Source organism: Aquarana catesbeiana, linkage group LG03 (assembly GCF_042186555.1).
Source record: "Aquarana catesbeiana isolate 2022-GZ linkage group LG03, ASM4218655v1, whole genome shotgun sequence".
In the NCBI taxonomy this organism is placed as follows: Eukaryota; Metazoa; Chordata; class Amphibia; order Anura; family Ranidae; genus Aquarana; species Aquarana catesbeiana.
This window is the reverse complement of record NC_133326.1, coordinates 310,390,302-310,417,463: the sequence shown is the minus strand read 5'-3', so window position 1 is coordinate 310,417,463 and position 27,162 is coordinate 310,390,302. Positions and strand designations below refer to the sequence as shown.

Here is a 27,162-nt window from a genome sequence, read left to right as displayed (position 1 = left end):
GCCCTTAATTGGGGAATGCCTCCCGCAGCACTGTTGTGTTCTGTGGTTGGGGGGGAGCTCTCCTGGCTGGCAAAAACGAATGATTGCTGATGGCGGCTATAGCCGCCGGCAGTAATAGCATGTATAAAATCCAACATAATAAGAAAAAAATCCCCAAAATTGAACAATAGATCGTCTTGGGTATAATGAGCCTGCCCACAGATAGATTGAATCTCGGCCGGTCCCTGCTGAACTGGACAAATTTTGATCCATGTATGGCCAGCTTTAGGTCTGCCATCATTTCAGGTTAAATTGTTTTTGGGGCAGTGTGCATTGGATTACCACATTTTGAGACACCTGATTTTAGCTCTCACTCTTTTTCTAGTAGAAAGTTTTGTGCTAAGCACAGGTTTCCATTCATTTTATAAAATAGGAGATTAGATTACTTGAATTTTGTTTTGATTTTGAAATCACTATGCTCCAGTGCCCATTATACAAAGTTCTACTATCCTAAAGGACAGTGGGCGCCATTCACTAAATCAGATCGCATGCAGTATTTAGGTGTCCAGAAACATTTTCCTTAAACATTGTATGTGATCCTGAAACTGTCAATTCACTATACCGTTTTGTGGTATTTGCTGCAAAACGCTAAGGTAAATGCCGCATTAAAAGGTTGGAAATTCAATTCGCAGAAGGAAATAAATGTTTAAATGCATGCAGTAATTAAGTAGTAGTACAGGCATGCAATATTTAAGGAATGTAAAAATATAATAGGCACTTTTGAGTAGTCTCTGCCTTTTTGGATCACTTCTCTCAACAGTAAGGCATAGAAACCTAAATATGGAAATGTGGAAATCATTGGGGTTTATTTATTTAAAGTATAACTAAAGGAAACATTTTTTTAAATTTTTTAAAAATTTTTGGATAGAGTGGAGGTGGATTAGAACACCTGGCAGGTTTTTATTGCTGTCTGTGCCCTCATTAGTTTCGTCCTCTCTATTTGTCCTGTTATCATCATCATTGAAAGTGAAAGTAAAAGAAAATCCCCAATCTCTTTGAGTTGTCCCCAGAAAAGTAATAGAGGGGACATCTTCCAGTGGAGACACAGATTTAAAAACATAAAAACCGACAGAGGTTATAACCCTCCCTTACTCTATCCAAAATGAAAAAAAAAGTTTTGCCTATAATTCTACTTTAACCACATACGGACCGCCCGCCGTCGTTATACGTCGGTACTTTGAAGAGGGTTGTTATAGCAGCAGCTAGCTACCATAACCTCAGTATCCTCTTCTTCAGCGGGCGGTCCGGTCTCAGATAAAAGTGGTCTCTGTGGCGGATTCGTCGCAAGATCACTTTTATTGGCGGCGGGAGAGGGGGGCCCCCTCCGCCGCGCTCCAGTGCCCTCCGCCGCTTACCTGAGCCGCCGGTAGCGGCAGAGGCGATCGGTCCTGTCACGTCTGTGGTATGGAGATGAGTGAGGGAAGATGGCCCCCACCCGTTTCCATACCACTGCAGGGCGGAAGCGACGTCAAAACGTAATTTCTGCCCATAGCTCTTAAAGAGACATATTTTTTATTTATTTTTTTCAAATGACATTTAATTTTTTTTTCTTTATTGCATTTTAGTGTAAATATGAGATCTCAGGTCTTTTTGATCCCAGATCTCATATTTAGGAGGTCCTGTTATGCTTTTTTTCTGTTACAAGGGATGTTTACAATAGGAATAAAAGTGACACACTTTTTTTTTTTTTTTTTTTTTTAAAGAACAGTGTAAAAATAAAAAATAAAAGGTAAAAAAAATAAATTAAAAAATTAAAAATTTTTTAGCACCCCGTCCCGCCGAGCTCGTGTGCAGAAGCGAGCGCATACGTGAGCAGCGCCCGCATATGAAAACGGTGTTCAAACCACACATGTGAGGTATCGCAGCGATCGGTAGAACAAGAGCAATAATTCTAACCCAGACTTCCTCTGTAACTCAAAACATGCAACCTGTAGAATTTTTTAACCGCGCCTATGGAGATTTAAAAAAAAAAAGTATTTTTTCCAAAAAAAGTGCACTTGTAAGACCGCTGCGCAAATACGTTGTGATAGAAAGTATTGCAACAACCGCCATTTTATTCTCTAGGGTGTTAGAAAAAAATATATAATGTTTGGGGGTTCTAAGTGATTTTCTAGCAAAAAAAAGTGCAATTCGTTTTACACTCCTGTGACACGTTTGCAGCAGAGAACGGGCTGAAGTACGCTCTCTGCTGACGTCACCAATGTCAGTCCAGGGTCCACGTCATCTCAGTCATGGAGTCTGGATCCACCAGGTGCCTGGACTGACACCCGGCTCAGCCTCTCAGCGAGCCACTGAGAGCCTGAGATGGTCGCTCAGTCCCCTCCACAGCTCAGCGCTCCAATGAGCAAGGAGGGAGATAAGCAGAGAGCTGTGACTGTCAGTCTACAGCTCTCTGCTCACGGAATTCTGAAAACCGAGTGATCGGCGGTGTTTGATGGCTCAGTTCGCAGTGTAGAGGTGACAGGGGTCAGATGCAGCATCGGACCCATGCTGCATCCACCTACTGTAGGTATGATTGGGGAAAAAAAATCCTTTACTTCTCTTTACTCCTCTTTTAAGGCAGACTGTGCACTTTGCAAGTTGCTCCAAAGCTTAGTACATGAGGTAGAGCTTCACTTTACAAAGAATACCCAATCACATGCAAGGAAAAAAAACAGCATTTTTGCTTGCACATGAATGGATGATGGAAGTCAGCAGACCTCCCTCTCCTTTACTAAGCTCTGGAGCAACTTCACTTGCAAAGTATTCACTCTATGTGCCATTACTTTTAGTAAATCCACATATGAAAGTTACATATAGTAAAATCAATCTATTTTCTTCGGTCATTTCACCAGATTTTTTGAGACTTTTTTTGTGAATATAAAAGCATATACATCATTTGCTACAAAACAAACTCCCAATCACTGCAAACCTAATACAATGTACATTAATATCACAATGGTATAATCCCTTGTTAAAGTAGGGATACTTTACTTTTTCACAATTAGATATTTTTCCACTGACAAGTTCCCACTGACACCATTGATAATTTTAGGTATCTATAAGGGGTAATTATTCCCAATGACCATAAGTGTAAGGGCCATTCTTTCCACTGACCATCACACTAAACTAAAGGCAAAACTTTCTTTTTCAATTTGGACAGAGTAATGGAGGGTTAAAACCCCTGTCAGTTTTTTTTTTGCCATCTTTGGCCCATTGCGGACATTTACCTCCACTTCCTGTTCCATAGCCAAAACAGGAAGTGAGAGGAAATCCCTGCAAATTAAGGGAATCCCTTGGGGTCCCCCAAGTCACCAGAACTAGTTTCCCCATTAGAAAATTTCCTCTCTATTACTTTTCTGGGGACAACCCAAAATTTGAGGTTTTCTTTTAACTTCATTTTCAATGATAATGGTAAAAGGACAAATAGAGAGGGTGAATCTCCCTAATGAGGACAGCGAAAGCAATACAAACCTAATAGGTGTTCTACTACTTCTCCACCCTATCCAAATCTAAAAAAAAAGTTTTTTCCTTTAGTTATACTTTAAGTAAATGCAAAAGATCATTATAAATGTCAAATATTGAATGAAAATAGTATCAAAAATCACACACATATATAAATACCTTTTTTCCACCAATAAAAAAGACAGCGTTGTAGAAGAACGGTATTTATATATACAGTACATATGTATAAAGTTATTTTGTATTTAACTAATTTAACTTAGTAGTTTTTTGATACACCACTTGTGTCCTGTGAAAGCAGCTTCCCTTTGACTGGTATTCTAGCCACCTTTTGTATTAATACATATGCTGCATGGACTGCACCGACTTAGTGAGTTGGCATATTTCTACGGTTTAAATCATTTTACCTCTTTATTAGCTATACAAATTGACAAGGGTTCTAATTCTTCTCCACTCCATCCATTCTACTGGATATCGCATGAGATAAAATACTGCATAGTTTCATGAGATAAGTACCGTATATTTCAGGAGAAGGGTTTTTTTGTGAATGCCAAAAAACTATTTGAAAAGCGCTATACGGTATTTTATCACATTTTTTAAAGTGGTAGACACCGCTTTGTGAATGGAGCCCAATTATCTTGAAGGATAATCCCCACCTGTATTATAATTATTGACAGGTAAAAACTGATGTCTGAGGTTTTATAAAGGCTTATTTTTATAAAATGTTGTAATATTAAAATTTGTATTTTATATTTTAGGTTTATGTGTTTTTAAACTGACTATTAATATATTATCTTTACAATGTATACATTTTTTGTTTTGCAAATAAATATTTACTGCATGACAAATCCCAAAGAAGCCTAACCTAAAGGTGGCCATGGATGGATCAAAATTTGACCGGTTCAGCAGTTACCAGCTAAATTTTGTGAAATTTCTGGCTACTACAGTTAAACAGAAGTCCATCTACTGATTGATTTCTGTTCAACCACTATGTCAAATAAAAGCTGCATAATCAGTAGCCAATGAGTTCAGTGCTGATCTGTGTATTTTGACGGGGGTTGGGGGTCTCTCTGCTGTCAGAATACAATAACAATAGTGCAGTGGGGAGGATTCCCCCATCTACTTTGAGTGTATAGGGGAAATCAGTAAAGATTTTTCATTCAGTTTGCTGGTTGAATGAAAAAACTGAACCATGTGTAACCAGCTTAGGATATTTCCAGATGTGGCTGTATCTCACTGAATCTTGTACCTCTGTATTTAACATGCTTTTTCAGTATGTGCTAATGAGAGAAAAGAGAGCGAGAGAGAGAGCGATGAAAGGTGCCTAGAGTTTTACCTGCTGGCTGGATAAAAGGCCACATAATATTCATATACATTTCATATTTACTTGAGTGTGAAAAACAATTAATTTTATTTTTTGCATTGACCATAATAAACTAGGGCTAGCCATACACAGTTTGAATCGAGATTCGAACCGTTGATGGGCAGACTGAATGTACCAAGTTGATCAATCGATCAACTTGGGTACAACCAGCCTGCCGGATTCTCTTAGGATTGCCACTAACTGGATTGCCACTAGCCGCTAGTAATAAGCACTTTCTTCAATATCAGACAATAGCTTGGCAGGAGAGATTCCCCTGTCAGCACTTACTGTGTTGCTTAGGGAATTGTGCAAATTTGTTTCCTGCAAGCCGTGATTGCAGGAAAGAAAGTCACATTGTGCGTGGCCTGCCCTAAAATGAAAATGCATACAAAACAGCTACTCCCCTTTAAACTACCCCTTTGAGAAAGTTTTGTAGGCGTTGGGTTTGATATACTAAAGGTAAATGTGCTGGCCCCTTTGCAAGGGAATATTCCTTTAGCTTTGTGAATGAGGTGAAGCTCTGATGACTTCCAATCATGAACAAACAAAAATATTGTTTTTTATTTTTAATGATTAAATTTTCCTTTCACGTGATCGTGTATTTTCTAAGTGAATTCTTACCACGTTTTTTTAGCTAAGGGGAAATTCTGTTGCAAAGTGAACTGCCTATTTTCCTTTTGTAAATCAATTCTTGTAAGTCTAAAAGGATGCAAATGGTAGAATCCAGGAGCACTATATCCCAAGGATTCCAAAAATCCAACATAGTAACATTAGCTTTATAATAATTATATCTTATTGTTATATCTTTTGGAGGTTTTTCAGTTCTGGGTTTTTGCCTAACATTTTTATGGATGCAGTCTGTTTTTAAATCTTGCACTGCTACAGTATGTCAGGGAGTGAAGAGCACACAAGTTCCTAAATCTAGCTCTAACTCAGTTATGTCCTAAGTTACTTTAAATATATAGTATGCTTTGTATGATTAGAAAGTTTTGTCTTCCTGACCATTATGAAGTGTGCTAAACTGTGATTTTAGTCCAGCCATACATGATTCTGATCTCGGCCGGTTCAGCAGGAATCGGCCAAGTTTCAAACCGTTAATGGGCAGGCTGAATGTACCAAGTTGATCGATCGATCAACTTGGGTACAACCAGCCTACCGGATTTGCTTCCAATTATCGAAAGCGGCTGATATAGCTGCTAGAAATAATCACTGTCTTCTTCCGGCGTGGTCGGCTTCCCCCGCCCCACCCTGTCGGGAGAAGACAATTGCTGATTCCCCTGTTAGCACTGTCTGTGTGGATGGGGGAATTGCCCGTGGTTGCAGGAAATAAATTTGCATTGCCTTAGTGTTGCCTTGTCAGTGTCAACTAGATTGTGTTAGATCTTTAATTCTACCAAGGTGGACATTTTCAATTTATCCTTACTAATAGTGCAGGGATCAGTCATCTGTTTTAGTTTTTTGGAAAGAGCTCCACCAAGGTCCTTTTTGGTAGTGACCTTGTAATTGACGTAGGTCTTAGCCATACACTGATTGAAATTTCGCTGGCTCATCAGGGACTGGCTACATTTAGATCAGTGTGTTGCCTTTTCTGCTTGACAGCAGTTCTATGTTTGAAAATGTTGTAAAATTTGACACAATACATTGTCCTGGCAGGGGGTTTCCTTCATTTACCTCACTTGTCCTCGACTCCTGCATCCACCTTGCTCCCAGCCTGCTGGCCGAAGGAATAAAAAAAACTACCGTCTTTGGCCATTTTTAGGATCCAGGCCTACTGATTCTGCTGCACACACTGAGGTGCCATATTAGGGTGGTAAGGTATATCCATGCTCTTGAAAAGTCTGGCAAACCTCTATCAGATTCTCTATCTGTAGGACACTGTTGGGCCATCTGTGTTCTGGGGTTGTTAGCAAGTCAGATAGTGCAGCATCAATGGCTGATGGACATGCATATGTTAACAGCACCCTTCAACACTGCAGGGCTGTGGTATTATGTGAGTTCAGGGGTTGAACACAATCCTTTTATATTTTGTATGCTGAATAATTTATGGCTTTTGTTAAGGAAGTGGTATCTAAACTCTTTTTGTGTTGTTAAAGTACATCTGAAATGTTCAATACTGTTGAAACAGCACAGGTTTTGTAAGGCAAGTTAACTTTAAATGCAGTAAGTAAAGGAATGAATGTACTATGTTCTGTTTATTAATATAACAATGTGCAGCATTCTGTAAGTAATTTATAACATTAAATGATTATTAATGTACAATACAGAATATTTTACTTCATATGCACCTATATAGAAAAAAAGTTTCATATGGTTATGGGCCTTGCTTTCACTTTGTGAAATTGATTTCTAAATTGAAGTAGCAAAATAGATTTGAATCAATAAACTGTCATCTCACACTTGTACAAAGAGAGTGAAATGTTGACAACCACCTGCTTATTGATTTTGTTTCTACCTGCACGAGTATTGCAGGGTATTAATTTGTAATGTAATTCTATTTTTATTCAGTGAAATAGTAGCAGACTAAAGCCAAATTCTAGATTCTGATTTCATGAAGGGTCAAGATGAGACTTTGGAAAAAGCGGAATTCTTTACCATTTAGAAGAAACACCGATACAAATTTTTTCTCTTTTTGCCCTCTCAGGTGACAAAGGGGGTAAATCCCATGAAGAGGTCTCCAGATAAAATAGATAATTGCTCTAAATTTATGAAAAAGTCAAAGGAAAAAAAAAGTGACTTTGTGACCTATAGCAACCAATTAAATGTCTTCCTTTGAATTTCTAACCTCACTAGGAAAAATGGCATGGGGCCTGTGCTTGTAATGGTTACCACACATGACTCTCCTTTCTCCAGTGTTTTCAAATTCCACTTCAGCCACATTTCAAGTTCCACCTCAATATTTCTTAGTCGGCTTAAATATTTATTTCTTCAGCCATTGTTTGTTCAAGTGTTGTGAAATACTTAAGGCACATCTCAGCAGATAGTAGAGGACTGTGAACTTTTGTCTTAGGAAGCAAACGCAACTAGCGGGTCCATCACCCCACTAGTTTAACACGTCCGGCTGCAGCTGCTGGACTTCAAGTACAATCCTTGGAGGTGTGTACTCCAGTGGTGACATTAGCACACAAGGGATATCAGACAACTCTTTTACATGTCTGTGTCACATGATGCATAGGTCACCAGTAATCCTTTGCATGTAAATGCTGCCAGATCTGGCCCCATTTTCCCTGGATGTTTGTTGTTGGGTAACTAATGTGCATCTTTTCCACACTGGAACACCAAAACATAGCTGCCAACTTCCAAATATTTTTTTAGTAACTACATTTTTGGAACATTTACTGACAGAACAAATTTTTACAGACAAATATCATATATCCTAGAAACTCATATTACTTAAAGCTCCAGGCAGAGGTAAAAATAATTCATACGGTTATTTATGCTTTAAAAAAATGGTGAAATGTATTTTTATATGCTGCTAGTGAACATATTAAAGAGCGTCTTGTTACCCCCTCTACAGAGGGCAGGCGAGGGAGGGGCAGCACTAGAAGTCAGTAATGGTGCTGTAATTACAAAAGCCGACAAAAAAGCATGCTGATATGGGGAAAGAGTAGGGTGAGGGAGGGATGTAATGCACAGGACCCTGCCTACTGTGCTTCTCTATAGAAGCATTGCAGTGCAAGTGCATTTTGAAGTTGTGTTGGGTTCCATTCACAACCAATGTAATTGCAGCAAATCCACCATGTTGTAAATAGACCTTCACCATCCATTCACAGGTTGGGGGATAGGAGGTGACCTAGGTTATTTTAAAAATTCAGATCCCGTGGCCAGCTGTAAATCTCAGGCATGAATGGATAAAATTTCAACTCCTAAAATACCTGCTATGGATGTATTTCAACAGTGTATTTATCTGCTTGCCCGAATTTCAGATTAAAAAAAATAGTAATTATTACAAGACAGTATTTCAGATTAAACAAAAACCATATAAAGCAAAACTGGCTTGTTTTAAAGCAATGGCACTAGAAGATAAGTGGCATAAAATCACGATGTATCGAAAATTGTGCATGACTAAATAGGTGTGGTTTAATGGCTGGGGCTAGTTCATTATAAGCATGGTAAAATATGGAGATGTAGGCAGAAGCATGTCACTGTTTTATCATGCCCATTATAAGAAATTGCCAGCATGTTTCAAGAAAGTACTAGAGAACACTTCCATGCTATGAAAAATTTCTTGCAAATATCTCTGATGCACATTACTCTTTGAAGTAAATACGATATAAATATGCTTTTTACTTTTCTATTTTTTTCTAGCTAAGAGAGTTAATATTTCACTGTTGAATCATACCAAGTCCCCTATGCAGAGGACTCCCAGTATGGAAGGACAGAACAAGGTGCCTTTACTGGGATCATGCAGGAAAATATTTAAACAAGATCGGATCTGGAAATAGTGCTGCTGGTGTTCATAGTTCTACAACAGGTTTAAAGACAGTTATTTTCACTGACAGCAGATCGCTCATAGGGCTCTTTTGCAAATGTGCCAGAGTTCACTATAGCGCAGGGCTGGTATAAATGCAAATAGGGTTCTGAGCAAAAATGAAAGTGGGACCTTAGGTGCTAAAAGTCAGCAAATTGTATATTAAAAAGCAGACAGGCAATTTTAGGTAAGCACTTGATAAGAGCAAATGTTTCAGCATAGCCACCATTCCCTGTATTTTGGACAGCGCACCCCAGAATGCATCCTTATGCATACTGCACAATGCACTAACAAGCCGCATACATTTTACAGCTCCTACCTGTGGGTCTACATGCTGCCACTGGCTTTACTGTAGGCAGATTTGAACCTTTGTCATGATTGTGGAAGATCTTGATCATCAATACTTTGATCATGCGTGTTCATTCAGTATCTTTTTTCTCTTTTTCCCTATTTAGGAGGAATGAAAATATTCTTGGAAAAAAACAAAGTGATCCAGCAGATGATGTGCCAATAGCAAATGATTCTTTTAGGAGATACACAACAACCCTTGTTGAGTATCAGAAGGTATGGTGCTTACTAAAACCCCGTTTTCTTTATATAGCCTTTAAAGAGAACCTATCAGGATAGAAATATAGGACTTGCCATTGTTGTCATCCTTATACAGGCTTCTTTTATTAGTGAGTCACTGACTGGGACCAGCACCCAAATTATGCCCTGTACACACGGTCGGACATTCCGACAACAAAATCCTAGGATTTTTTCCGACGGATGTTGGCTCAAACTTGTCTTGCATACACATGGTTGTCGGAAAATCCGATCGTTCTGAACGCGGTGACGTAAAACACGTACGTTGGGACTATAAACGGGGCAGTAGCCAATAGCTTTCGTCTCTTAATTTATTCTGAGCATGCGTGGCACTTTGTGCGTCGGATTTGTGTACACATGATCAGAATTTCTGACAACGGATTTTGTTGTCGGAAAATTTTATAGCAAGCTCTCAAACTTTGTGTGTCGGAAATTCCTATGGAAAATGTGTGATGGAGCCCACACACGGTCGGAATTTCCGACAACAAGGTCCTATCACACACTTTACATCGGAAAATCCTATTGTGTGTACAGGGCATAAGTGTTTTTTCTGTATCATCTGTTATTACACATTTTTAGAAAATTGCTGCAAGCAACAGTAAACTCTCTCAGAGCCTATCCCTCCCACAGGTGGCATGTAAAATGTTTGGGATTAGTGGATGAGGTAGGGCCTAGCATACCCTCAAAAAAAGATACTTTAACACCTTTATTGCACAGTGACAAGGAAAAGTGCCTTATTTTCCTCCTTCACAGCATATGGTTTTGCTAGACTTTAGGGTGGATTTACTTAAAGCGGAGGTCCGCCCAAGAAAAAAAAAATAAAAACCAGCAACTACACATACTGTAGCTGCTGGCTTTTAACAGTAGGACACTTACCTGTCCTGGAGTCCAGCAATGTCGGCACTGCAGCTGATGTTTACATCAGCTGTCCAGCTGTCGGGTGCTGCCGCCGCCATTGTGCGTAAGGGTACCCAGCAGTGTAGCCTTTCGGCTTCATGCTGGGAACCCTACTGCGCATGCGCCAGGCCCGCTCCTCGCTCCTTCTGGGCCGGCGATAGGGGAAGGAGGAGGGAGTAGGAGGGAGCCCCAGCCGTGACATCAATAGCCGCGGCTGAGGCTCCCAGAAGTGGGAAAGGATACCTGTCAAAGACAGGTATCCTGTCTGCCCTCCCCCTGTAAGGTGCCAATTGTGGCACCGGAGAGGGGGAGGGATCAGATGAGTGGAAGTTCCACTTTTGGGTGGAGCTCTGCTTTAAGGCAAATAAACTGCACTTTGTAAGTGCAGTTGCTCCAGAGCTTAGTAAATGAGATAAAGCTTCACTTTGCAAAGAATGCCCAATCACATGCAAGGAAATTAAAAAAACAGCATTTTTGCTTGAACATGATTGGATGATGGAAGTTAGCAAAGCCTCCCCTTATTTACTAAGCTCTGGAGCAACTGCACTTGCAAAGTGCACAGTCTGTTTGGCTTTAGTAAATCCACCCTATTAGCTCAATATGTTAGTTTTTAGTGCAGAAAACCCAGTTTAAGAATTTTAACCTCAAAAACAAACGTGAATTACATGGTTACTACCCATCACGCTAACCTCTAACATGCCCCTAATCACCCCCACCTTAACACTGGGTCTTATCACTTCCACTAAACTTAACATTTAACCTCACCCCTAAATCATTTTGTGTCTCTGCTTTTGATGTTATAGAAAATGGATAGTCTTTAAAGTGATTTTTTTAGATATACATGGAAAACCTACTGAATGTAAAAAATATTACTAATGTGTATTACATTCCTTGTGTGGCTGATCTCAATAGCTGTTAAACAGCTAGAGGGAGTCATTATAGTGGCCTTCCCCATTGGCAGAATACAATGATCACTGCTGGCGGCTATACCTGCTGGCAGTGATTAGGCAAAAAAGAAAAACGACAGGCTGGTTGCACTGAGGTCGATCGATGGATCGACTTTAGTACAACCAACCTTCCCATACACGGATTTAATTTTGATCCGTCTATGTATGGCTTAAGGCCTGTTTCATATATGCTTCAGCTTGTAAAAGAGCAGTGTGAACATTAAGCTTTTACAAAGCATTTACAGAGCTTTCAGCAAGCTTTGTTGAAGCTTTTAAAGCGCCCTTTGGTTCCTTTTTGAAAATGTTGAACACAGATCCTTAGCGTATGCTGATTGCCACGTTAAGCTGCTAGCAGGCTTCAGCACTACTTGAAGCTTGTTGAAACACCAACTAGCAGCTTGTTTAAAATGACAATCAGCACTCCCATTAGGATCTGTGAATAACACTCCTAAACAGGAGCTAAAGGGGGCTTTAAGGGCTTAGAGAAAGCTACTCTAAACTTGCCAAAAGTTTCCTGAAAGTTTTATAAAAGTTTGCTTTTCATACTGCTGTAATACAAGCTGAAGCCATTTGAAACAGGCCTTTTTTTTAGCCAGTGGGGGAATCCCACCCATAAGACCCTCCTCCCGAGACATTGTATTCAGACAGTGCGACTATCGGCAGTCAGAATGCATTAAATACATTAATAATAATAAAAAAAAACATACAGTATGTCCTTTCAACAGTGCTTTTATTTCTTTGCAGTGCAGATGTGCTAAAGAGTGATTTTCAAAAGAGATTGATCTCCAAACCAGTGGAAGCCTGTTTCTGAAAAGCACTGGCCCATAGCAACCAGTCAGCATTCTGCTTTCAATGTCTGGCTTGCAAAAAAACATCTAGTTCCTGTTATCAATGCAGACACTTTGATCCCCTCCAACATATAAAAAAAAAAATATATTGTTGCAGCTCTTCTTGGCATCTAGATAAAACCGTCATCTCTTTTATTTTAAGGAACAGGCTTCATCAACAGTCAAGCAGACAACAAAGCAAAATGTGGCAAAAAGATCAGAAAATGTCAAAGCACGGCCAAAAAAGAAGACTCAGAGCTTGCATCTTCACAAGTCAGTATTCTATCTGGATTCTGTTCCAGCTTTGTGGTTGTGGGAAATTTGAGTGTATTAATTTAGAAGTGGTAATATTTTTAAATTATATGTTCCTAGAGGAAATTATAAGCATTTAAAGTAATGCCTAAATGATGTCTTTAGTGCAAATGTATGCAGTCATTAGTGTAATTAGAAGTAATTGTGTTGTTGCCTCCATAAACCATGGTCTGAGCACATCAATCTAATGAACACAGCAATTTGAAACAAAACTTTTACTTTCAAAAACAAAATATGCTGACAGCTTTGCCAGCTTGCCAACTTAGATCTTGTCTAAACACCAGCATTTCATTGTGGTTTACCGCACCTGCACACTGCATGTAAACCATATACTGTATAGCAGGGGCCCTCCAGCTGTTGTGGAACTACATTTCCCATGAGGCATTGCAAGGCTGGCAGTTACAATTACTCCCACAGACATGATGGGATTTGTAGTTCTGCAACAGCTGGAGGGCCCCAGGTTGCCTACCCCTGCTGTATGCAGGGCTTTTTTTCAGGGGGAACTAGTGGAACTCAGTTCCACCACCTCTGGCTCAGACCCTTTGGTGCCTGCTCACCACAATCACTTCTAAACACAGAAGTCTGGTTTCTGTGTTTACAAGCGACGGCTCTGCACTCTGTGTGTAACCCCCCTGAACTCTGCACTCTGTATGTAATGCAATCCTGGTATTTAATGCCCCTTTAAGACCCTCCTACTGTTCGTGAAATTTGACTGACCACACCCACTATTTGATGTAATTTGAGGGTGTATGTGGGTAGAGGGGTTTTGGTTGAGTTCCAGCACCTATTATATAGGGTATATTATTCCTGCGCTACCAAGCAGTGGTGGTGTAGGTAATTTTGGATAGGGAAAAGCAGCCTGCACCGAATAGGGTCCAGCCTGGCTCCTAGTGTCAATTTTAACTGACAAATGGGGATGGTGCTGCGCTAATCCTACAATAAACTACAATCTATAGGTGTACTGGATATCCTCGGGTAGGGGGCTTGACTTATGCCTCCACTGAGATATAGGGTGGTGATCTAGACCACAGTGAGAAATATACCACTATTTGGACGTGCAGGCAGTATGTGCATAAAAAATAATAGGTAAATAGTGGAACACACCGAAAAGGACTATACATAGATATATCTCGGCTTAAGTAAAGAAAGTAAAAACATCGTGAAGTCACCAGAAATAAAACATAAAAAACAAAATATTTTTTTCAATAAAGTGATGATTGTCGCTGTGACATTAAGTGCCAATCCAAAGTGCTGTAAGTTAATATCTGGAAATTATTATAGTTCAATCGACCGTGATTCATATAAATAAATGGATAGCTAAAAACTAAATACCATGAAAGCAAAAAATACCAAATCATACACTGTTACAATGAATGTCCAAAGTGATCTTAATAAATGTGCATCATGCAGTTTATTGTCCAGTGCCAGCAGGGGGTGCTCAAACTTAAAAAGCCAATAATACAGTTCAGTAAAAATGACTTAGTGCAGCAACAAAACAACTTCAATGCTTCATTGGTGATGACAAACAATTAAGTCGTGCAGATGGCAGCTGGGTTTAAATATCATTTGTTCAGAAGAGTTGTGAATGTGAAGTGTATAACAGAATCTTCTCCATGCAACAATCCTCTAGTGGTAGATAATGGCCCCTTACCTAACTATACTGAGGTTACAGCATAGACCAGACAGCGCTTGTGGTGTCTCCTGTGTAAGGGGGTCCTAGGTTATGAACTGTCACATATCAGACCTCAGATCCATGGGGAACATCATAGTAAATGGAGAAATGCCTGCACGTCCGAATAGTGCTATATTCCAGCACCTATTGTTTGAGAAAAAAAGCCCTGATTGCAGGAAATGGTACAATTCCGATATCTGCTGTTACGTGTGGTGCACTGTGATAGAGTACACTGAAAGTCTACCGAGAGCTTAGTGATAGGAGTCTTCCTTATACCAGGGTTTTCAAAGCTTTATATGGTACCACTGTGATACACACAACTTGAAAATATTTATTTTGGTGATTGGAGCACATTACATTATGTCATAGTCACTATTTTTTTGTACTTTTGTTTTTTTTTTCCCCATTTTTTTGCCTTTTTTCCAATTGCTTGCTATATCTGGTTAATATTTTATTAATCAGTTCAGCTCCGGAAGATTTAACCCCCCTTCATGACCAGGTCATTTTTTGCGATACGGTACTGCGTTATTTTAACTGACAATTGCGTGGTGGTGCGACACTGTACCCAAATAAAATGTATGTCCTTTTTCTCCCACAAATAGAGCTTTCTTTTGGTGGTATTTGATCACCATAGCGGTTTTTATTTTTTTGCGCTATGAACAAAAAATGACAGACAGTTTTGAAAAAAAAAAAAAACAATATTTTTTACTTTCTGCTATAAAACATTTCCAATAATAAAATGTAAAACATCGAATTTCTTCATCAATTTAGGCCAATATGTATTCTGCTACATATTTTTGGTAAAAAAAAAAAAAACAATAATCGTATATTGATTGGTTTGTGCAAAAGTTATAGCGTCTACAAACTATGGGATATATTTATGGAAATTTTTCATGTAATTATTTTTTTTTTTTTACTAGCAATGGTGGCGATCAGCGACTTATAGCGGGACTTCAATATTGCGGCAGACAAATTGGACACTAACTGACACTTTTGACACTTTTTTGGGAACCAGTGACACCAATACAGTGATCATTGCTAAAAATATGCACTTTCACTGTACTAATGACACTGGCTGGGAAGGGGTTAACATTAAGGGCGATTGAAGGGTTAACAGTGTGCCTAGCCAGTGTTTTTGTACAGTTTGGGTGGTGCTTTTACCAGGGGAAGGCATAGATAGTTGTCCCTGCTTTGCAAGAAATACAGGATCCATGCCTTTCCTACTGACAGAACGGCAATCTGCCTTGTTGACTGCCATTCTTCCTCTGTCCCGAATGATCGGCGGGTGCTGGCGGACATCAAATCCGCGGTACCTGCTGATCTGCCCTTGCTATGTATAAACACAGTGGGAACGAGCCGCGGCGGCATGCTTTCGTTCCCGCTAACTGGAAGTGCAGGAACACATATATACATGATCCTGCATACAACGGCTGTCCTGTAGCAGTATATCTGCTATAGGGCATTTGGCAAGTGGTGAATTAGTTTATATTTCTATAGAGCTTTTTTCCCTGATGAAAAAAGCACTTTATCTGCTGTTTGGGCAGATTGTGAAGCAGCTATCTTGAGTGTGCTCAGTAGAAAACCATACTAGAGCCAATTTAGACAAGAACTAATTACACTACCAGCATGACTTTGGAGTGTGGGAGGAAACCAGAAATCCCAGAGGAAACCCACACAGGTACAGGGAGAATGTGAAAACTCCTAACTGGAACCTACAGGCACACAGTTTTTCTCACCCAAAGCAGAACATTTCTGCTAGAAACACCTCTTCTGCACAAATAAATTACTTGTCCTACTTATCTTAGGCTGCAAATGTGGGCAGAAATGCGCATTTACAGAACAATGTGAAAAAGACGGAAAAACATCCATCGTGCACGCGGGGCCATTTTTTCTTAACCGCTTCTGGATCAGCCGCCGCAGTTGTACTGCGGCAGGCTGGCTCCCCTGCGCGAAGTCACGTTACTGTACGTGATCTTGCGGGGTCTGGATAGCTGGCGCGCACCCGCTGCACAGCGGGGGTGTCGATGCTCGTGGCCGATAGTCGCGATGACCACCGGCCACAAGCGATCGTGACCAGGAGACACAGAGCAGGGACGAATGTGTGTAAACACACACTTCCCTGTTCTGTTCTGACAGGAGTGACAGATCGTGTGTTCCTATTAGCTAGGAGCCACGATCTGCCACTTCCTGTAGTTAGTCCCTCCCTCTTCAGTTAGAATCACCTCCCAGGGAACATAGCTAACCCCTTCACTGCCAGTGACATTTTTACAGTAATCAATGCATTTTTAATTGCACTGATCGCTGTATTAATGCCAATGGTTCCAAAAATATGTCAAAATTGTCCGATGTGTCCGCCATAATGTCGCAGTCACAATAAAAATTGCAGATCACCGCCATTACTAGTAAAACAAAAATAATAATAAAAATGCTATAAATCTATCCCCTATTTTGTAGATGCTATAATTTTTGCACAAACCAATCAATATACGCTTATTGCGATTTTATTTTATTTTTTTACCAAAAATAAAATATGTAGAAGAACACATATTGGCCTAAACTGAGGAAAAAAATTGTTTTTTTTATATATTTTTGGGGGATATTTATTAAAGCAAAAAGTAAAAAATATAGTTTTTTTTTCAAAACTGTCGCTTTTTTTTTGTTTATAGCGCAAAAAATAAAAACTGCAGAGGCGATCAAATAGCACCCAAAAAAAGCTCTATTTGTGGGAAAAAAAAGGACGTCAATTTTGTTTAGGTACAACATTGCACGACCGCGCAATTGTCAGTTAAAGCGACGCAGTGTCGAAAAAAGTGCTCTGGTCAGGAAGGAGGTAAATTCTTCCGGGGCTGAAGCAGTTAATGACACCCCAAACGCGAATAGCAACCCCATTTTGTCGCACTACAAGCATGGCAAAACAGGCAACATAAAATTCATTTTGTTCAGTGCAAAAAAAAAAAAAAAAAAGGTACATGAGCTACGACCGACATTCGGCCACGTGTATGTCGGTCAGTCCCACAGAAGCTGGCCGAGCATGCTCAAAAACCAGCAGCCGACCGACTCCTGATCAGCGCTCTCAGGCAATGTTAGAGAGCACTGATCGGAGTGTTCTGCCGAGGGGGGGGAGCATTCCCCTGTCGGAACACAACTGCTCAGCGGTGGAGATCGCTGTACAAACTTTGCATAGTTGGTACAGCAGTTTTTTTTTTTCGTTCCACCCAGGCTTAGCAGGTAGTTGAGCTCATCAGTTTGCCCCTTTTGTTGCTGGAGACAAGGACAAGGCCTCGTTTCTTTGTAGCAGAGAAAAATCAGTTCTGTAGGCTGCCTATGAACTGCAGCAAGGCTGTATAAGGCTGAGCAGAAGTCAGCTACTCTGACAGGTAAAACAGCTCTCATATATGTATTTTAAACATGCATTTACATATTTGCTTAAAGTTTCTATTAAGATGATTGTCAACAGTTCCAACCAGTTTTAGTCCAATCTTCAGACAGACAATACTTTTCTGTGGCTTCCCCATACACCACCATGCTGATCTTGGGGGCACAATTAATCAGCCAGTTTGGATTTCTTGGCTGATATGACTGCTTTTTGTCTGACAAATCTAATGCCAAGGATGTCCTCCTGCTCACCTTTGTTGTAAAGATCCTTTGTCATCTGATACCTATGGCTGGCTTCAGTCTGACTTAGTTCATTGTTTGACAGCCCTTTATTTACCCATTATTATTCATTATTTTCTGTTCATTCCTCATTACTTAAATCTCATTGATTATTTACACTCTTTTCTCATTACTAATTACCATTAAATATCATTGTTGATGCTTAATTGTTTGCTTTCATATTTTTTGCTTTTTTTTTTGGGTGATAATTATGATGTGTATGGTTTTGATGCTTATATGAATGCTGATCTTGAATATTAAGTAGTGTAAACTTGTTCAACATTTTAAACTTTTAAATGCAATAAAAACTCAACAGCGTGGTTACAGCCCCCCCTTCCTCCCCCCCAACTGCAAGTGTAAACATGGCCTTGAATATTTTTTCCTTGCGTTGAACATTCTCTTTTTGTGTGAAAGATCATTTGAAAAGATCAAATCCATGATTGATTTGACCAGTATAAGAATGGAGGAAAGTTCAGAAAATAAAGGAAGCCAGAAAGAACGAAATAATAATGCGTGTGTGGACAAAAATCTATAAAGAAAAAAACCATCTCTGCAACACATTTACATTCCTCAAGTTTTGTCTGTGCTGACTGCCTGTGAACTGTAAATATACGTTATTACTTTACTGTTAAATACCGGAGTTATGGCTGCAGCTAGATGCCATAAGCCCGGTATCTTTTTCCTCAGGTGGTCCGCTTTCTGATAAAAGTGATCCCAGTGGTGGATTCTCTGCAAGATCACTTTTAGGCTACTTTCACACTGAGGCGTGTCGGGCGCTGGCGGTACAGCGGTGCTAAATATAGCGCCGCTTTACTGTAGTTTTAGCAGCGCTAGTGGGGCGGTTTTAACCCCCGCTAGCGGACGAAAAAGGGTTAAAAACACCCGCAAACTGCCGCTGCAGGTGCTTTGTGGGTGGGTTTGCAGCGCTGCCCCATTGTTTTCAATGGGAAGGGGCGCTTTAGGAGCGGTAAATACACCGCTCCTACAGCGCTCCAAAGATGTGGCTTGCAGGACTTTTTTGACCGCCCTGCAAGCGCACCGCTCCAGTGTGAAAGCCCTCGGGGCTTTCATACTGGGGTGCATTGAGCAGCTCTTTCGGGGAGCTTTGCAGGAGCTATTTTTAGCACTTTAGCGCCTGTGAAGCGAATCAGTGCGAAAGGAGCCTATGGCTCCTTTCGTACTGATTCGCTTTACAGGCATTTTAGAGCTAAAAATAGCGCCTGCAAAGCGTCTGTAAAGTGCCTCTCTTGTCACTCCAGTGTGAAAACCCGGGTGCTTTCACACTGGAGCAGTGCCCTTGGGGGACGTTAAAAAAGGTCCTGCAAGCAGCATTTTCGGGGCGCTTTAGGCTTCAAGGCTTCACTTCCCGTCTCCCTTAGCCAAGATGGCGGCAGTAGTACCCGAGAGCTGATTCAAGAATCGGCCCGGGTGAGGGCACTGCTGGATCCCTGGACAGGTAAGTATCCTAATGCCGCGTACACACGGTTGGAATTTCTGACAACAAATGTGAGCTTGTTGTCGGAAATTCTGATTGTGTGTAGGCTCCATCGGACATTTGTTGTCGGAACTTCCGACGCAGAAAATTCCACGCATGCTCAAAATCAAGCAGAAGAGCCTTATGTGTTGTACGTCACCGCGTTCTTGGCGATCGGAATTTCCGACAACATTTGTTCGACCATATGTATGCAAGACAAGTTTGAGCCAACATCCGTCGGAAAAAAATCCAGGATTTTGTTGTCGGAATGTCCAATCGTCTGTACGCGGCATAATAGTAAAAGCCAGCAGCTACAGTATTTGTATTTTTTTGTGGGGTGGGGGACTCTTTTTTAAATTTTTCCCATACATACACTTTCATTATTTTTTTCATTCTTTATGATAGTTGCATAAGTATTGTGATTGTTGAGCCTAGACATAAAAAGATATACAGAAAAAAAATACAAAAAGTTATAAAACATAAAGCAATCACCCTTCACTATTAATCAGGTTAATAAAACTAAAAATACTATCCTTTGAAATTTGTACTGTTCAGCATTTTACTTAAATCTATACTCATATAAAGCTGTTTTTTCTTCTTTTGTTTTAGACTTTCAGGAGAAGAGCTTGAAAAAAAAGCTTTTACAACCTTGACCGTACTGCTGACACCTATTGTTGGTAGATATATAAAACGTAAAAGACTTATACAAGCCAGCATAGAAGAAATGCCATGGAGAGCTCAAATGAATCTAATCCTGGCACTAACTCACTTCAGCTTGTTTAAGAAAAAGCTTAGTCAGCTGTGCAGTGAAGAAGTGGTGTGTACCCAGAGCATTCACAGGTAAGGCATAGCGCGACACGTGAGTTGCCTAACAACAAATGTCTTTCATTAGTATTCTTTCATTTTATTAGCAAGAAACAAGCAATTACTGTTAGATCCGCAGGTAATGAAGAGACATGGTAGACCCTGGCCTAAAGTTTACAAACTTAAATATTATCTTGTCTTGTTAGTCCCTTTAATGCAGGAAGGACAAATTGGCCACCGGGTGACCTTTTCTTTTTCTCTTTGTTGCAGTCTGTTAATGGGAATGTGATCACAAACTTTGTAATTTTGCTATGTTGTAGTGTTTCTTTCTTAACACAGCTGCAGAGGCTAGGCCATTAGTCTCTGCTACTTTTCACAGCTTTATAGGCAACTTTTGCATACTACAACTTTGTGCCTTGCCTGATTTTAAAGCTAAAGGCAAACTGCTAAATACACAGATGCACAGCCTTGTCTGGCAGCACAGGAGACCCTATTTTTCTCTGTTGCAGTTATGTATCTCCTACACATCTTGTACCTTCCCCAGGCTGTCACTGGGGAAGGTACAAGGAAGGTGAAAGAAAGACCAATAGACTGATTAGCTAATTTCTTTGTCACTCTGCTCTCTCCTTCTACCAGCATGTTCCCTGTTACCATGTAAGCATTGCGGCACAGTTGACTAAATTCTTGTGTTGCCTCTCCCAGTTTGAACTCTACTGTGCAGTGAACTGTATGAGGCTGGTCCCAGGTCAAATTCAGGTGCTTACCCTGCTTGCAGAAAAGAAAGGAAAAAAAAACCCTTCAAACCTGAACTCCAGCTTAAAGCAGAGTTCCAGCCTGGGGGAAATGTTGTTTTAAGTCAGCAGCTACAAATACTGCAGCTGATGATTTTTAATATAAAGACACTTACCTGTCCAGGGAGCTTGTGATGTCGGCACCCCAAGCTCATCCATCCATCGGCTTCAGGTGTAGGCACCGGCATTGCTAGTAAGGGAAACCAGCAGTGAAGCCTTCAGGAGGGCACAATCCGATCGCAAAAATTACATACCTCGCAGCGGCGGTGCTAAACAGGAAGAAAGCAGATTACCCCATGGAAATAAGGTAAATTAGGCCAAAAGATAAAAAGGTACAGTGTGGTTTTAACTTGCTGCTATGAAGCGGATGGTGCAAACATGGAAATGTGGGTGTAACTTCGCTTTAAAAAAATTTGCTCAGTTATAGTAAAAAAAAAAAAAAAAAACAACAATAAAAAAAAACTTGCAATAGTTATAGCTTATACTGTGTATTATTATTATTATTATTATTATAAAGGATTTATATAACGCCAACCGTTTACGCATCACTTTACAATATAAAATGGAGACAATACAGTTATAATACAATAAAATACAAGAGGATTAAGAGGGCCCTGCTCAGAAGAGCTTACAATCTAATAGGGTGGGGCAGGTGGTACAAAAGGTTGTAACTGTGAGGAATGAGCTGATGGAAGTGGTAAAAGATTAGTTCGAGACGTTATAGGCTTTCCTGAAAAGATGAGTTTTCAGGGATCGCCTGAAGGTAGCAAGAGTAGGGGATAGCCGGACAGGTGGAGGTAGCAAGTTCCAGAGAATGGGAAAGGCTCTGGAGAAATCCTGGAGATGAGCATGAGAGGAGGAGACAAGAGAGCTTGAGAGTAGGAGGTCTTGAGAAGAGCGGAGAGGACGATTTGGGTGATATTTGGAGACAAGATTGGCGATGTAGCTCGGGGTAGAGTTATGAATGGCTTTGTATGTTGTGGTTAGTATTTTTAATTTAATTCACTGGGTGATTGGGAGCCAGTGTAGGGATTGGAGGAGAGGGTTGGCAGACACTAAGTGGCTGGTAAGGTGTATAAGTCTGGCAGCAGCATTCATGATAGACCGAAGAGGGGATAGCCTATGGAGAGGCAGGCCAGTGAGAAGGGAGTTGCAATAGTCAAGGCGAGGGATAACAATGGAGTGAATGAGGAGCTTGGTGGTTTCATTTGTTAAAAAGGGGCGAATTTTAAAGATGTTACAGAGGTGAATTCTACAAACTTTTGACAACGATTGGATTTGAGGCTGAAATGACAAGTCAGAGTCTAGGATTACACCTAGTACCCTGGCGTGAGGGGAGGAACTGATAGTTGCATTGTTGATTTTGATGGACAAGTCATGGAGGGGGGCATGGGCGGGGGGGATATTAATAGTTTTAGAAAGATTTAGTTTAAGGAAGTGGTGCGACATCCATGCTGATATGTCAGTAAGTTAGTAATGCGAGAGGAGACTGAAGGGGTGAGGTGAGTAGACAGATTTGGGTACCATCGGCGTATAAGTGGTATTGGAAGCCATGGGCAGTTATCAAGTGACCAAGGGAGGAGGTGTAGATAGAGAGGAGAAGGGGTCCAAGAACAAAGCCTTGGGGGACCCCCACAGAAAGGGGAAATGGAGAGGAGGAGACAGAGTTGTAGGTGACACTGCAGGAGCACTGTGATAGATAGGCAGAGAACCAGGATAGAGCAGAATCCCGGAGGCCAAGGGAATGTAGTTTTATTAAGAAGGAGCGGGTGGTCAACAGTATCAAAGGCCGCAGAGAGGTCAAGTAGTTGTAGTATGGAGTACTGGCAGTTGGTTTTAGCAGTCAGTAAAACGTTAGTGAGTTTTAGTAAGGCAGTTTCCGTGGAGTGCTGCGAGCGAAAGCCAGACTGTAAGGGGTCAAGAAGGTTATTTTCACTGAGGTAGGAGCTAAGACGGTTGTAGACTAAGCGTTCTAGAAGTTTAGTGGTGAATTGGAGCAATGAGATGGGTCTTAAGTTGTTCAGTTTGGTGGGGACCAGTGAGGGCTTTTTAAGTATGGGAGTGATCTGCGCATGTTTTAGAGGGGAGGGGAAGATGCCACTATAGAGAGAGAGATTGAAGATGTGAGAGAGGGAGCATAGGATAGAAGAAGAGGGTGACCGTAGTAGTTGTGAGGGAACAGGATCCAAGGGACAATTGGTTAGGTGGGCATCTGAGAAAAGTTTTGTAACCTCTTCAGTAGTAGCCAATTCAAAAGAGAAGAGTGTTGAATGTGCTGTTAGGCAAAGTATGTTGGGTGGGGAAGATGTACGCACAGTGGAGGTGTCCTCACGAATTGCATCAATCTTGTCTTTGAAGTGATTGGCAATCTCTTGGGCAGTGAGTGAGTTAGTGGTTACAGGGGGTGGGGGACGAAGCAGAAAGTTAAAGGTTGAAAAGAGCCGACGGGGACTGGATGACAAGGTATTAATAAGAGAGACAAAGTAGGCTTGTTTGGCAGCATGGAGGCAGGAAATGTATTTTAGAAGGGCAGATTTGTATAGGGGGAAGTCTTGCAGGCATTTGGTTTCACGCCACAGTCGTTCAAGAGCACGACAATGTCTCTTGATATTTCTAGTGTTGTCAGTTTGCCAGGGTTGTAACGGAAGGGGCCTGATTCTGCGTGTGGTTAGAGGAGCAAGTGCATCCAGTGATGATGAGAGTGAACTGTTGTAGACAGAGGTGGCCAGGTCAGGACAGAACAGGGGAGAGATTATGTCATATAGGTGGTCAGTAGCAGAGAAGAGAAGTGGTTTCAAGCAATGTAGGAGTGTGAATGTTCCCATGATGTATATATATTTAAAGTGATACTAATCAGAGAATTTGCCCTAATTCATTTACATAAATCATATATATCACGCCACTGTAATATTATTTTTTTTAATCTTCTAAGACCGTATTCCTGCATTGCTGTGTGGTCACATGATCTTTCTCTGTTCTTTAGCTTCTGCGAGTGTGAGTCTGTGTTTGGCCAGCCCTGATTGGTGCTGTACCATGACGCATGACTAAAAAAAAAAAAAAAGTTTCAGATCAGCTTTTCAAATTAAATTATAAATAACACAAAACGATTTTAAAGCTTCTTATAAATCTTTATTAAACATCAGATGTGTATTTTTTCTGCACTAATATGGTGTAGGCAGAGTCATAGATGATTGACACTGACGCTTTGCAGGGAGAATAAAGGGAGAATAAACAGACAGAACACTGTTCCCTGTACACAGAGTTCTGTGTTTTTGTAAACACAGAACTCTGTGTGTGATTGGCCACAGCCAAAATCACTGACCGAGTACAGCTGCCAAATTCATGCTGTGTCCAATCACAGCACGAGTCAGCAGGGAGTGCACGCATGGTCGCCCTGAACCCGGAAGAAAGGCCATGACCTTAGATTGTAACCTCCTTGAGGGTAGGGACTGATGTGAATGTACAATGTATATGTAAAGTGCTGCGTAAATTGACAGCGCTATATAAGTACCTTTAATAATAATAATGACGTACAGGTACGTCGCCCATCCTGAAGCTGCCGCCCACTTGCAGTACAACCACTGCGCGCAGGCAAATAATTCCAGTGAAGATTTTACTAAGATTAAAATGGCTCCCACCCTCCCCTAACACTTATACAGTACTAACTACTATGTAGAATAGACCTGGGTAACTTGGGGCCCCAGGGCCATATCCAGCCCTTTGGCTGTCCCTATCTGGCCCTCGATGCCTCCACTATCAGCATGCCTCTCTGAGCCTGTCAGCTTCCTCATTGAAGAAGGTGACAGGCTCAGAAAGCCACGCAGACAGGTGTGGATACAGTAGCTGCAAGAACAGGAAGGCGAGAAAAGCTAATTGACACAATGGGGTAGCTCTGTTCTGGCAGGAGCTTTGCCTAGGAGACATCCTGCCACTCTCCCGCCACTCTGCTACTTAGCAAAGTTTTTCCTAGAGCCTGCGTGCTGCAAACCCCAGAAGCTGTGCAGCTGTTCTTCACTCCAGTGAAAGTGCTTTTCAGAGGGCATTTGACAGGCAGAGAGGTGTTGCCTTCTCAGCACTTGAATTAACCCTATAATGCTATACCACCGTGCCACACTGACATGCACTGAACCCGGTTGTGGCACAGCCCCATTAAAATCAATGGGCAAGTTTCACAAACGATGCCGCTTGTCAAACTCTGCACCCCAAGTGAAAAAGGCGGCAGCTGTGGCATATGAGCAGCCTCAATCAGCTGTTATTTTACTGTTTGACTAGGTGGCCAGAGGGCAGTAAATCCATGGCTCAGCCGCCTGTTTTTTCCACCTCCGACTGTACGTCTGAAAGAGAGCAATTTCATGAGCAGTTATGCTAGTATTCCTAGTGCCAGGTTTTTGTTTTCTATATGTTTATGTAGTTATGGACCTTCCCAGGTCCAAAATGAATAAGCAGATTAAGTTTGGTCCTCCACAGCAGTCCCAGTTTCTCATGTAGCCCCTTGGTAAAATGAATTGCCCACCCCGCTATAAAAGGAAGCTGCATATACTTATCTTCTGTCTACAGATTGGTTAGAATATGAGTTAGGAGGGGAGTGGCATCAGTTTTAAGCTTAGTTAGATGTAGCCCGGAATTACACTATAATTGGATTAAAGATTTGCTCACAAATATAAAAATTATACCCTAGGCTCTCTTCTGATGTTTCTGCCTTTTAGCTGCAGCTGCTGATCAGTGTATTATTGTATGTGTACAGTGTCTTGGCAGAGGCATTCCTCCATCCATCTCATTTGTGTAGATGGGGAAATCTGTTTTTAATAGAGTAGAGAAGGTTTGGAATCCCTGTTGGATTTAACTACTATCTTGAGCATGCTGCAGTAAATGGTGGGTGTGGCCAAATTGTACTAAGAGTGTCTTAAAGGGGTCTTAAAGGGGTATTAAGGAGGAGCAGAAGTTTGCTACATACAGAGTGCAGAGTTAAGGAGTGCGTTTTGTACAGAGCGCAGGGTTCAGGAGTGTGCTATGTACAGAATGCAGGGTTCAGGAATGTGCTATGTAAAGCGTGCAGGGTTCTGGTGTGTTATGTACAGAATACAAGGTTCAGGAGTACGCTATGTACAGAGTACAATGTTCAGGAATGTGCTTCGTACAGAGTGCAGAGTTTAGGACTGCATATGTCACTGGCCACTGTAAACCAAAAATGACTCCTCCCCCCCCCCCCCCCCAATCGTGCTTATCTCCCAGTACAGAGTTCGCCTCCCACCCCCAAATACCCATGCTTGACAGGATTGACATCGGCCTTCTAGTACAAGCTCCCCCCATCCCCCCTCCTGGTCTAAATCCTCTTCCCCTCCCAGCACAACCCCCAATCCCCTTTCCTGTACAAATGCCACCATAAATGCTTTTATTCCTCCCTCCCTGAATACAGCATGTTTCAATGTGGGATGGGAGATGACTTTCCTCCATAGCTCTTCCTTGAGGTCTGTCATAAAACATCTCAGAGCCGAGGAGGAGCCTAGGGGAAGCTTCCCCAGCTCTGTAATGCCCTGTACACAAGACCGGTTTTGCTGTCGGAATAAACTCTGAAGGTTTTTCCGACGGAATTCCGCTCAAGCTGTCTTGCATACACACGGTCACACCAAATTCTGACCGCCAAGAACACGGTGACGTACAACACGTAAGACTGGACAACTTGCTTCAGAGCATGCGTCATTTTTGGTACATCGGAACAGCATACAGACGAGCGGTTTTCCCGTTTGGAATTTGTTCCATCGGAAAAATATAGAACATGTTCTCTAAGTCCGTCTGAATTTTCAACGTAAAAAGTCCGATGGGGCATATACATGGTCGGAATATGCGATGAAAAGCTCCCATCAGACTTTTTCTGTGTGAAATTCTGA

At 41.2% G+C, this 27,162-nt stretch overlaps 1 protein-coding gene across 3 annotated transcripts in view; it reads left to right on the top strand.

The window, feature by feature from the left end:
* Positions 1-27,162, top strand: part of CFAP54 (cilia and flagella associated protein 54) — a 545,361-nt gene that overhangs the window by 253,779 nt on the left and 264,420 nt on the right. For 2 of the 3 annotated variants that reach the window (XM_073620266.1, XM_073620265.1), the window contains exons 32-34: positions 9,767-9,875; positions 12,731-12,840; positions 20,289-20,519. In XM_073620266.1, coding sequence (XP_073476367.1) covers positions 9,767-9,875; positions 12,731-12,840; positions 20,289-20,519 — 450 coding nt within the window. The remainder of the gene's footprint in view (positions 1-9,766; positions 9,876-12,730; positions 12,841-20,288; positions 20,520-27,162) is intronic. The other variant, XM_073620268.1, reaches the window with a different exon arrangement.